The 13,249-nt window shown below is 40.7% G+C and overlaps 1 protein-coding gene across 1 annotated transcript in view; it reads right to left on the reverse strand.

Annotated features, from left to right (window-relative positions):
* ppfia4 (PTPRF interacting protein alpha 4) overlaps positions 1 to 13,249 on the reverse strand; it is a 381,591-nt gene that overhangs the window by 101,724 nt on the left and 266,618 nt on the right. The window contains exons 2-4 of the mRNA XM_060910159.1: positions 9,066 to 9,167; positions 6,733 to 6,897; positions 355 to 429 (exon numbers count right to left, since the gene is read on the reverse strand). Coding sequence (XP_060766142.1) covers positions 355 to 429; positions 6,733 to 6,897; positions 9,066 to 9,167 — 342 coding nt within the window. The remainder of the gene's footprint in view (positions 1 to 354; positions 430 to 6,732; positions 6,898 to 9,065; positions 9,168 to 13,249) is intronic.

Genomic DNA, 13,249 nt, shown 5'->3' on the forward strand with positions numbered 1-13,249 from the left:
TGCTTGTACAATGGTGAATGATAAACGTTCTGTCACGTAACATAAAACCTCTGTCTAAAAGCAGTATTTTTTTTTTGCTAACACTACCATTTGTCATACTGATAAATTGGCCGCTCCAGTTAACAATAGAAATCCTATTGGCAATACAAAAAACACATTGTGTTAATGTAATTCAGTTCAATCACATAGAACCAATATACACATTTGAATTAAGTAAGTTCAGAGAGGTTTTTTTGTTTGTTTGTTTGTTTGTTTGTTTGTTTGTTTTTAGGTGTCCACTGGTGGTAGTAGATGTTGGATGTTAGAAAGATGATTTCAATGAGGATTAATGTGCATCAATTTTTACACACATACCTCCTGATTAGCGGCTGTCAGTTGGCCTTCTAGTGTTGTCACTCTTTCCAGAGCCACACGCAGTCGCTCCCGCACCTACAGTAAGACAATATGCCAATATTATACACTGACAAACCTACAGCCCAGTATCTTAATTCTGTAACGGTGTGTTAGGGATATTGTTGGTCAAAATAATAATAATAATAATAATAATAATAATAATAATAATAATAATAATACAGTGCTGGGGGGTTATAGTCTGGAAAAAAAAACCTCAGACTTTCCAAGATTAAAGTTGTCAATTTAAATTTAAAAAAGTTTCAAATAACTCAGTAATCCTCAGAGATAACAATCACAGGCTTCCTGGCTGCAGTGCATTCTGAGAAATGTAGTTTAAAAAAATCTTAGTACTTTTATTCTTTTATATTGCGTAACTGAGGAGGAAAGATTGCATTTCCTATAATTCTTGGCTCAGCTGTGGCACCTGTGGTGTGATGATGTTGATCCAACTTTGCAAAGTGAAGCAGCCTGGTTCCTTGTCAAGAACCCTGCTTTTTTCATTCTTGTAAATTTCAAATTCTTGTAAATTTTTGAGTTTTTAATCTCCGAGAATATCCAAGTTTTTCTTCTTCTTCTTCTTCTTGAGAATGTACAACGTAATCATGGAATTTCTTAGATTTTTTTTCCCAGAACATTACCCACTCCCTCAACTCAGATTTCCTTTTTTTTTTTTTAAACCTGCAATGGTGTAATATGCCACCATACAATTCATATCATGCACAATATCATCAGCATTTTCTGTCCTGGATAATACAACCCCAAATCAGAAGAAGTTGGGACAGTATGAAAATGTGAATTAAAAAATGAAAGAATGGATTTATAAATGTACTTTGACTTGTATTTCATTGCAGACAGTATAAACAAGTTCAAGTTCAAGTCAACTTACTTTATTGTCAATAATGCCATATGTGCAGGACATACAGAGAATTGAAATTGCATTTCCCTCTTATCCGCAGTGCAAACAGTAATAAACATGAAATAAAATATAGGTACAAAATATAAACTTTAAAAAGAAAAAAACAAACAAAAAAAAAAACGGGGGGGGGGGTATATTTTACACACACAAGCTAAAGCTAAGAAAAGACAGTGGCAATCCAGAAAGTGCAAATGTGGCAGTGTGAACAGAATTAACGGTATAAATTTAAATGTGACGAATGACAATATAAACAGAATGAACAATGTAAACGGGAACAGCAGTCTGACAGTATAGTAATTATCAGTATAAATATAAATAAATAAATATGGCAGTATGAGCAGAATTTTCAGTGTAAGTATAAATATAGCAGATATGACAGTATAAACAGTGTAGCAGTGAAGTCTATAAAAGATAGACTTCACTGCTAACCCAAGATATTTCATGTTGTTTCTGGTCAACTTCATTTAATTTGTTAATATCTATCCATTCCTGCATTTCAGGCCTGCAAAACATTCCAAAAAAATTAGTACGGGGCAAGTTAAGGCTAGTAATGAGGTACAATTAAATAATGATATCACTTGAAACAGGTGATGTCAACAGGTGACTGTAATCATGATTTGGTACAAAATCGGCAACCAGGAAAGACCTAGTCTTTGAGGAGCAAAGATGGGATGAGGATCTTCAGTTTGCCAACAAATGTGTGAGAAAAGTATTGAAATGTTTAAAAACAATGTTCCTCAAAGAAACACATGAAGGGATTTGGATATTTCCGCCTCATCAATGCATCATATCATGAAATGATTCAAGGAATCTAGAGGAATTTGGGTGTGTAAAGGGCAAGGGCACAAGCCTAAGCTGAACACCCATGATCTCCAATCCCTCAGACAGCACTGCATCAAGAACCATCAAGCATCTATAGCTGATATAACCACATGGGCTCAGGATTACTTTGGGAAACCTGTCAGCACTACAGTACAGAGTTACATTCACAAATACCAGTTAAAACTTTAATGTGCAAAAAGAAAGCCTTATGTTAACTGTGTCCAGAAGCACCGTCAACTTCTCTGGGCTCAGATGCATCTGGGATGGGCCATCACACAGTGGAAATGTGTTTTGTGGTCAGATGAATCATTATTCCAGGTCTTTTTTTGGAAGAAATGGACACTGTGTGCTCTGGACCAAACATGAAAAGGACCATACAGACTGTTACCAGCAACAAATCCAAAACTCAGGGCCCGTCATGGTATGGGGTTGTGTCAGTGCCCTTGACAAAGGTAAATTACACTTCTGTGATGGAGCATTAATGCAGAAAAGTACATTGAGATTTTGGAGCAACATATGCTGCCTTCAAGACGATATCTTTCCTAGGGATATTTGAACAAAACAACGTAAAATAACAATCTGCACACATTCCAAAGGCATGGCTGTGGAAGAAGAGGGTGCCTGTTCCATCTGTTGCCAATAAAGAATGTGTTGAGAATTCTGAAATGAAAAATATGACAATGATGACCCCGTACTGTTGCACAGATTAATGGTGATGATACACGGGGCAACTTTTTGGGCAATGTTGCCGAGCAATGTTGCTGGGCAATTGCGTTTTGACTCTTTTCTATTGAGATTGGGCAACATTGTTTCTTTCTGAATGGTTTTGATAATCTCTGGCAACTTTTTGAGATAAGCCAATCAGAACGCGAGTATCGAGTCATGTGACCTCCAGTGAGGTTCGGATCAGAAATTTCAAACAAATATGGCGGCCGCTCAGTGTCAGTGGAGTGAAGAGATGGAGAGACTCCTCATCTGTTTTTACGCTGGTAAGTTATTTTAATATTCTATATGGAGGAATTTACCTCACCAAAGCTCTAAAAAACAACAGACAGCTTGATTAAATGGTCACAGCAAAAATTAAGACATCGATTTTTTTTAGCTAACTGTAAACCGCCGTTGCTAACTGTTGTTGCCCATTGTTAGTTGCCCTGTGTCTCACCTAGTTGCCCGTTGCCAGCAACATTGCTCGGCAACATTGCCCAAAAAGTTGCCCCGTGTATCATCACCATAAGAATCAAAATTGAAATGTGTTTACTTTGAAAAAATAAAATTCATGAGGAAAAACATCAAATAATGTTGCTGTATTGTTTTGAGTGCAATACAGGTCAAAGATTATTTACAAATCTTTTTTTTTTTTAAGTTTTAATTTCAATTTCAACATACCATCCCAACTTTTTCTTATTTTGGGTTGCATTTAAAAAACATCTTCAGTGATTTAAGGCTTCTAATTGATTGAAAAGAAAGGCACTTCCGTTTGCAAAAGTATCTCTCTGAAACCAAAGCATCCAAAATGCATGCCCACTTCCTGTGAATGGCCCACACAGAGGTGTGAAGGAGTTCCACAACTACAAATTTTTACTGGTCAACCAGTAATAAAAAAATGTAGTTGACTAGTCATCTTTTACACAATTAAAGAAAAAAAAAAGCAAGGCATGGCTACTTTTAGGCTGCACTTCAATTAACAGCCATTTATAAGCTACAAATGAAATTTCCAGCTTCAGTGCAGGAATTTAGTATTTGGGCTCCACTAGTAACAGCAAAATAAATAAATCAGTACAATAAATGTGTAAACTAATAAATACGTATACTGCATTATACATATGAATTCATAATATGAATAATTATGAATTTGTATATGAATTGCACTCGCATGGACAAGCTGGTATTTCTGCCGAAATCACTGATTCTGAAACTGATTAATTCCTAAGCGAACTTCAGTGTTCTTTAAAGTGTTTGACAAACTCCTTCTGCCAGTTTTTTTTTTTTTTTTGGGGGGGGGGGGGGGGTCCATACTCATTGTGCACCAGGAAGTTAGCCAGGAAGTTAGCATTGGAAAAAATGAATTAGTGAAGAGGCTATTTCCTTCAGTTCAGATGCTTGACTATGTTGATAATCATGTGATTGTATTATTAAAAAGAAATGAATTTAACTAGTTTAACACCTTAACCCGACTAATATTATTTTTGCTAAGAAATACAGTTAGCCTGTAGGCTACACCACCTAGATCGAAGTAAAATAACAATGAGAGAGTTCATTCATTATATATGCAAGAAAGAATTCGCATAATCTTTTCCAACACCTTTAAACCTTTTGCAGCAGATAAAATTAGCTTCTTGCCCATGCCCACAGGGTTCTCCAGAAAATCTGAAGTAGCCTGCTTAAAAAAAAAAAAAGTAGTAGGCGGTTCTGGAATTTGCGGAAGCAAAGCCACCGCGGCACGCAGTAATGCTAGAGGGGTCTGTGGGCATGCTCCCCCAGAAAATTTTGAAATTTACATGGCTTCTGGTGCATTCTCAGCTAATAAATTACTAACCATTTCCCTGTAAAATACTTGCAAAATATGTACGAAATTTCCCTCCAGATGTACTGTATGTGTGCTTGGCTTTCTCAGTTACCCTCTGTAGTACGCTGCCTGGCTCTGTAACATAACTACATGGTGAGCTTATTTGGTGCATGTGTAATATACTTGATGTGCTTCTGCTGTGGTATTGTGTATTGTATAGTTTTAATTTCAGCATAAATATTTGTACACAATTAGTTATTTTCATTTGCACTTTATAAGTATGAAGCCTTAGCTAAGGGACCAGACATCTCTAGGAACCTAGGCACTCCGGGTACCTTCTGGATATGAAAATAACAATTCTTAGATATGAAAATATTAATTAGGATTTGTATGTACAAACCTGCAGGAAACAGACTTTATATTTATTTGGCCCATGGAAGGTTTTAGTTTCTTCTTCAGTGGCATTTTGTGAAAACTGAGTGAAATCATCTGCAACAACCACCAACTGCATTTTTACCGTCTGCTACAGCGTGGTCACGTGGTCTGGCTCATCCAATCAGAGCACGAGACTTGATCAACAAATATGGCGTCACTTCTGGTCACACTAGACCCAAATCAAAGACAATTTCGTGGTGAAATAATTGGATTTGCAGCAAATTATGGGCAGCAGAGATGATATAAATTGCTTGATTTTTCTGGTCATCTGTGTAGGCAGAGAAAACCGCCGGTCACCGGCACTTGTGTACATCTCTGTACCTACATTTGATGCAGTGGTGTTTTGATCCATCCATAAAGAAATGCATTTCTCTGCATTGAACACTAGAGCGCATATTGCGTATATTATACGGAATTACGGACACCAAACAAAACTGTGCCGAAATGAGGAGTAACAGCTCATTTATGCTCAGCGTTAAATACATATACATATGGGCGGAGTCTGTTCTGTGCATACTCTGCGTTCATTTTGACCATGTTTGTGCACATTTTCTGAAAGGTTACAGATACGGATGAAACGAAGTAATACCACAGGAAATCATGGTTGCAGTATATCTAATAGCTCAAGCGAGACACGACAAAGATATTTTAAGAATGGTGGAACATTTGGAAGAAAGGTTATGTAATTTAGGATGAAATTTTAATCATCTATATAATGAAATTTTAAGCATCTACTCTTTCTTAACAGGTGCATTATTATGGCCTCCACCATCATCGGCGTGTTTATTGTTGTCAGAAACTTTTGACTCTGAACTGCCATCTAGTGGATGCATCGCTTAACATCCATGCCAACGTAAAGGACACATGGAAGTCTGTGGGCAGTGATGGTTACAATGGACGTATTTATTTTCGTATGTAAAGGCAGCAAAAATTATCCATTTCCGCTTAATGACTGTGTAATGTCAGTCATATCTGAAAAGGAGTCTGGATCAGACTTTTTGAGCTGGCACGTGTCGTTGGTCTGAGTTTAAACTAGATGAGTGGGACTGGATAGTGATATGCAACCAGCGGCTCTGAAAGCACTCTTTAACACAGTGCTGTTCACAATGTAATTCACCATGATACAGATTTTATTTCAATTTTATCTAGCTTTAAAGTACAGCAAATATAACTACAGGAGGGATTCCTTCAGGAACTGGTGGTATTGGGATTAAAACAGTCTTGCGCATAGCTCTCCATACATAAAGGGTAAACATCCATTAAAGCAAAAGAAAATAAATAATAATAATAATAATAATAATAATAATAATTTTCCCACCATAGTTTTGTGCAGTTTACTGTAGACTCTAGAATTAACTCTCAACTAACAAAGTACATTTAGCCTGCTTTCTTCATCATCTGCCTGCAACTTCTAACCATCTACCTCAGTTTCGACTCCCTTGACCTAGTTGACATCTCCCCACCAAGGCAACTCATGAATAATTAATCTCTACAACCCTTCGTGTGAATAAATCTGACTGGATCTGACACACAGGTTCTTAAGGTTTTCCCCATGAGAAGAATAAAACATAGGGTTTCCCTTTGGACTGTCTTCCATATAGGACCCCTTGATGAAGATGAAAACCCTTAGCTGTTCTTATCGACTGAAGTGATGTCATACCTTCTCATCCAGGGCTTTGTGGTGCTCAAACAGAGATTTGAGAGCTTTAAGGACTTCTACTTCACTGGAGACTCCGGAAGGTGGAGGAGCATGTTTCTTCACCACTGTCATCCTCAACGAGCGTTCGTGACGCGACACCAAGCACTCCAAATGCTCCAGGAGGAGCTACACACACACACACACACACACACACACACACACACACACACACACACACACACACACACACACAGAGTTTTACTATTTTAATTAACTGCGCTCTGCATTCAGCTTTGAGGAAATTGTTTATTTTATTTTAAATTTCATATTAATGAATGCACAGCAAAAGAATGCAAAACAGTAAATTAGCCAGCCATCCTTTTGACAATATATTTTACTGCTTTATTTATTTGTAAGCAATTGAGATACAGCTTGTTTTACATAAAACTGAACATATTGCGCTAAATACTAGACTCCAGTCCTTTCCTTCTGTCATCAAACTGCTGCGTAAATTTGTGAGGAAAAATAGTTTGTTCTGCCTCTTGCAGCATTCCACACTCTATCGTCTTGTATATCCTGCGATGAACAACAATCCAGGGCGTGTTAACAATATGGAAATACTGTAGTACTGTTCATTTTATGTGTTATCTTATTCCATGAAGAAGTGGTCAAAACAAGGCTTCTGTCCTAATTGTTTGATTTATGCCCAGGTCACATGGCAGGCTGCAGCTAGTTTTCGACTATTTGCGTCTACCTGCGATAACAAAATCGCAGGTAGACACAAGACTGACCTTGCGTCGACGCATGATGACGCAGATAATGGCAGTGTTGCAGAGGGTCTTTAGTAGAGGCAGGTTGACTCAAGTGGATCACAATCTGTTCGCTTTTCAGCTGCGATTCGCTTCCAATCGGTGCAAATAGCAGGTTGACGCATCTAGAAGCAGGCGGTCGTGCAACGCTTTAGCGATCAATCGCAGGTTGAAGCAGTTAGTGGCAGCTAGACGCAGGCTGACGCAGGGGAAGACTGCTCTTTAGAGATGGCTGCGATGCATCGCAGGTAGATGCAGACTGCACCTGCAAATAGTTTACAACAACCTGCGAGCAGTCTTATGGCCTTATATTTTTTAAAGGAGAACTGAAGGCAAATTTTTTTATTCTCAAAATTCTATTGATCTCATTTTATTAAATATAGGAATGCATTTTTGATCGCTATTTTGTCACTGCTATAGCAAGTTATAAGTGTTTGAAATATGCTCTGTAATATATCAGTCCATATGTCAAAGCAATGGCCGTAAACGAGATTTGTTGAGACCTGTGCGAGACATCGTAGGATGGAAGTAAAACGTACAGCGGAAATCAAAGCGACCAACATCTGCCAACGTTGTCAAAAGACGTGGTGCCCTCTTTCGAATGCTGACATAATCAAGCCGGAAGTTTTGTTTGTTTTGATAGCAATCAGGAAAGTTTGAAAGTAGGTGGCAGTAATCGTCATTTCAACTCGTTTTTGTGCAATATTTCATTTGGAAAACAGTTTTCAAAACGGCGGCACTGACACCTGGCTGACACTTCACGTTTTGAAGTCTCGCACAAGTCTCGTGAAGATCGCGCGGATAAGCGACGCCTGCCGTGGACCAAACGAACTACGTTCAACATGGCTACAAACCGAATAGGCCGATAAGTATAATATTTAATTGCAATTAGTTTTCAATACGAGTCATGATATAAGGTTACTAAAACCGAAAACGTAATTGAATAACATGTTAATTAAGAAATGTAGCAAGTTTAAAAATGACTTCAGTTCTCCTTTAAAGGTTTTCTGTGCGCTGCATCAACCTGCGTCTAGCTGCGCGTTTCTGACTGGTTGCGTCCTGTCATAATAGCTTAAAACTCTGCGTCTTGCAATACATCTGACCACAACGAAGGCTTTGACGCAAAACGCCTGTGTCCACCTGTGATCAGTCGCCACCTGACCGATCGCAGATCGCAGCTTGCGTCTTTCTGCCGTCTGACCTGGGCATTAACTAACTACAGTTGGTGGTCAGACCTTAAGACTATTTTGTTTCTGGTAAATTGTACCACAGCCTAACAGAGCGTCTTATTCCGAATTGTGAAAACCACTGGCGTATCATTTTATCGGCTCGGCTCCTGGCTAACATACAATGGTTTTGTCTGACTGCTACTGTACTTCTAGCCAAGGTTCAAGGCTGTAATCTTGAGCTCAAGTAGTTAAATTATACATTTCATGAAATGTTAAACACAGGCTCTGACTTTCACAGTCTCTCTCTCTCTTTCTCACACACACACACACACACACACACACACACACACACACACACACACACACACACACACACCCTGGTGTTGTTCCTCTCTGCTTTAAGCTCAGAGATTTCCTCCTCTTTCTCTAGAAGCTGCTCCCGGCATGCACTCAGCTCCTTCGTTAGTGATGTAAACTCCTGCACACACAGCGAGAGAGAGAGAGAGAGAGAGAGAGAGAGAGAGAGAGAGAGATATTATGCTCATAAAACACCCATACAGCACTTTACTACATACATATTGATAAATCACCATCTGAATACTCTGACTGATCTCCAAGCATGGTTCTTTGCTCATTAAACCCCTAGCTTCTGACTCTGGCATACAATGTTTGATAGTGATATGATTTATTTCATTCAAAACCATTTAATTTCCTTTTTCATTCATCTCATTACCTCTAGCCACTTTATCCTGTTCTATAGGGTCGCAGGCAAGCTGCAGCCTATCCCAGCTGACTACGGGCGAAAGGCGGGGTACACCCTGGACAAGTCGCCAGGTCATCACAGGGCTGACACATAGACACAGACAACCATTCACACTCACATTCACACCTACGGTCAATTTAGGCCAAGTTTACATTAGACCGTATCTGTCTCGTTTTCTTCGCGGATGCACTGTCCGTTTACATTAAAACGCCTGGAAACGCCGGGAAACGGGAATCCGCCAGCATCCACGTATTCAATCCAGATCGTGTCTGGTCCGGTGCTGTGTAAACATTGAGAATACGCGGATACGCGGATACGCTGTGCTGAGCTCTAGCTGGCGTCGTCATTGGACAACGTCACTGTGACATCCACCTTCCTGATTCGCTGGCGTTGGTCATGTGACGCGACTGCTGAAAAACGGCGCGGACTTCCGCCTTGTATCACCTTTCATTAAAGAGTATAAAAGTATGAAAATACTGCAAATACTGATGCAAATACTGCCCATTGTGTAGTTATGATTGTCTTTAGGCTTGCCATCCTTCCACTTGCAAGTGGTAAGTGACGCACATGCCCGACCTGCACTGAGAGCATACACACAGCGGCTCAGTCCCGAATTACTGCTCGTGCACTACACTCGCGCGCTCTGTGAGCTGCGCAGGGCCGGAGTGCGCACCCTCCAGAGGGCACTCGCTGTTCAGGGCGGAGTGATTTGGAGCGCAGGATGCCTGCGGAGCCGAGCGTATCCGTGTATTGGCGTTGCTGTGTGCAGGCGAATCGTGTATTGGTGTTGCTGTGTGCACACTAATCGTTTTAAAAACGTTAATCTGATGATCCGCTGATACGGTCTAATGTAAACCCCACCTTAGAGTCACCAGTTAACCTAACCTGCATGTCTTTGGACTGTGGGGGAAACCAGAGCACCCGGAGGAAACCCACGAGGACACAGGGAGAACATGCAAACTCCGCACAGAAAGGCCCTCGCCGGCCACGGGGCTCGAACCCGGACCTTCTTGCTGTGAGGTGACAGCGCTAACCACTACACCACCGTGCCGCCCCACCTCAGGACATTGCGGAAAAAATCTGTTTCTGTAACATTAGAAATTGTTGGAAGTTTTTTTCCAAAGATCAGAGAGTACAGCATGGAAGATAAGATGCAAGCATACAGGAGTAATGAAGGTAAATTTATTCTCATAACAGAGAACTAACTTAACCTCAGCATAAATATATTACATAATTTACAAAACAAGTGATCCATTCTGTTCAAGGAAAATCACGTTAGCCAACAAAACACTGTGCTGTGTCTAATGCAACTCGAACACAGTCTACCCCTGTAACAGTGACAGGACCACACACCCTGTGTATGCTCCCTATTTGGATCAACCACATTTGAATGGGGTTTAAAAAATGTTGCCAGCTGATTGTTCATCCCCGTGTCTTTTAATAGAAAGAAGGAAATGGCACCCAGATCCCACATCAAGACGAGGAAAAAAAATACGATCACAGTAACTTGGAATGGTCAGTGGTTTCAGATGGGCTTATTTGAATATTTCAGATACTGCTGATCTCCTGGGATTTTCACACACAAAAATCTCTAGAGTTTACACAGAATGGTGTCAAAAAAAAAGAAAGAAAAATAAAGGGAAAAAAGTAATGCATCTGGTGAGTGGCAGTTCTATGGGAAGAAGGAACACATTGAAGAGAAAGGACAGAAGAAGATGGCCAGACTGGTTTAGTAACTCAAATAAAGTAACTCAAATGGGGGAAGCCATGACCTAATGGTTAGGGAAGCAGCTTTGGGGCCAAAAGGTCGCTGGCTCAATTCCCTGGGCCAACAGGAATGGCTGCCCTTGAGTAAGACACCTAACCTCCAACTGCTCCCCAGGCTGCTCTGAGTATGTTGTATGTCACTCTGAATAAGAGCATCTGCTAAATGTAATGTGAAAAAATAATCATTCTTTGCAACCGTGGTGAGCAGAAAAGTATTTCAGGATGCATCGCTGAACTTTGAGCTTCTTCTTCTTGTATGTCAGCTGTGGTTGACTGTTTACTGCAGATTTATTAGCTAGCTCAGGAGAGTTACCCAGGGTGGACATCGAAGACTTTGAGCAGTTCCCATCCAAACATTCACACCTATGGGCAATTTAGAGTAGCCAGTTAACCTAACTACATGTCTTTGGACTGTGCAGGAAACCCACGCAGACATGGGGAGAACATGCAAACTCCATACAGAAAGGCCCCCATCAGTCATGAGGTTCTAACCTGGAGCTTTCTTGCTGTGAAATGACAGTGCTAACCACTGCACCATCGTGCCACCCAAACTTGAAGTGGATGGGCCATAATAACAGAAGACCACTAAAATTGATTAGTTGAAGACCAGTTTGAAAAAGTGCCCAGTTTTAGTGAGATTGTGCTCCATTGTAGCCTCAGCTTCCTGTTCTTGGCTGAAAGGAGTAGAACATCATGTGCTCTTTATCTGGTGTAGCTCATCCACTTCAAGTTTCAGCATGTCCTTAATTAAGACAGTGATGTTTTTTTTACAGTGATCCTGACCAAGTCCTGAAAAACAGACGTTTTAGGTCAATGTGTAAAAAAAAAAAATGCAGTTAAAAACGTAATTAATAACAAGAATTTTGAAATCTCATCTCATCATCTCTAGCCGCTTTATCCTGTTCTACAGGGTCACAGGCAAGCTGGAGCCTATCCCAGCTGACTACGGGCGAAAGGCGGGGTACACCCTGGACAAGTCGCCAGGTCATCACAGGGCTGACACATAGACACAGACAACCATTCACACTCACATTCACACCTACGGTCAATTTAGAGTCACCAGTTAACCTAACCTGCATGTCTTTGGACTGTGGGGGAAACCGGAGCACCCAGAGGAAACCCACGCGGACACGGGGAGAACATGCAAACTCCGCACAGAAAGGCCCTCGTTGGCCACAGGGCTCGAACCCAGACCTTCTTGCTTTGAGGTGACAGCGCTAACCACTACACCACCGTGCCGCCGAATTTTGAAATATGATTGTAATATTATTGAATTCTTTCAGTTATATTTACACACATGTCACACATGATTTTGTCTTCACTGACCCATACACAGTGCAATTACTGTTCTCTCCAAGTGGCTGAGACTCGGCCTACAGCATTCCACTCAATCACCCTTCATATTCTGGTCACTTCTCAATAATGGATATCTCTTCTCATTTTAAAGTGATATAATTGTAGAATCCACTTCAAAACAGCTAAGGCTACGTTCACACTGCAGGCTGAAGTGACTCAAATCTGATCTTTTCGCCCATATGTGACCTGTATCCGATCTTTTATTGACAATATGAATGACACAGATCCGATTTTTTTCAAATCCGACCCAGGCCGTTTGGATATGTGGTCCTAATTCCGATTCCTATCCGCTCTTTTCATATGCGACTTCAGTCTGAACTGCCAGGTCGCATTCATCCGACTTACACGTCATCAACAAGCCACAAACGTCACTATTCTGCGCTGAAGTAGGCGGCGGGTCTCTCAAAAAAAGTTACAACATGGCGCATATGACATCAATGCGAGGGACGCTTCGGGCTGTGAAGGTTCTGAATCTTCTCAATGGAAGGACGCAGAGGTTAGGGAGCTGATTTCCATTTGGGGGGATACAGCTATTCAAGCTAGATTGGATGGGTCATACCGCAACCGGGCGGTTTTACTTCCGTAAACACTGGCCATGCTCACTGCGTGTGACGTCGTCGTATCCTGCAATGCGCATGCGGAACACTTTTAGGTCGCTTTTCGTTCATACTGAG

Source organism: Neoarius graeffei, chromosome 26 (genome assembly GCF_027579695.1).
Source record: "Neoarius graeffei isolate fNeoGra1 chromosome 26, fNeoGra1.pri, whole genome shotgun sequence".
NCBI classification, from domain to species: Eukaryota; Metazoa; Chordata; class Actinopteri; order Siluriformes; family Ariidae; genus Neoarius; species Neoarius graeffei.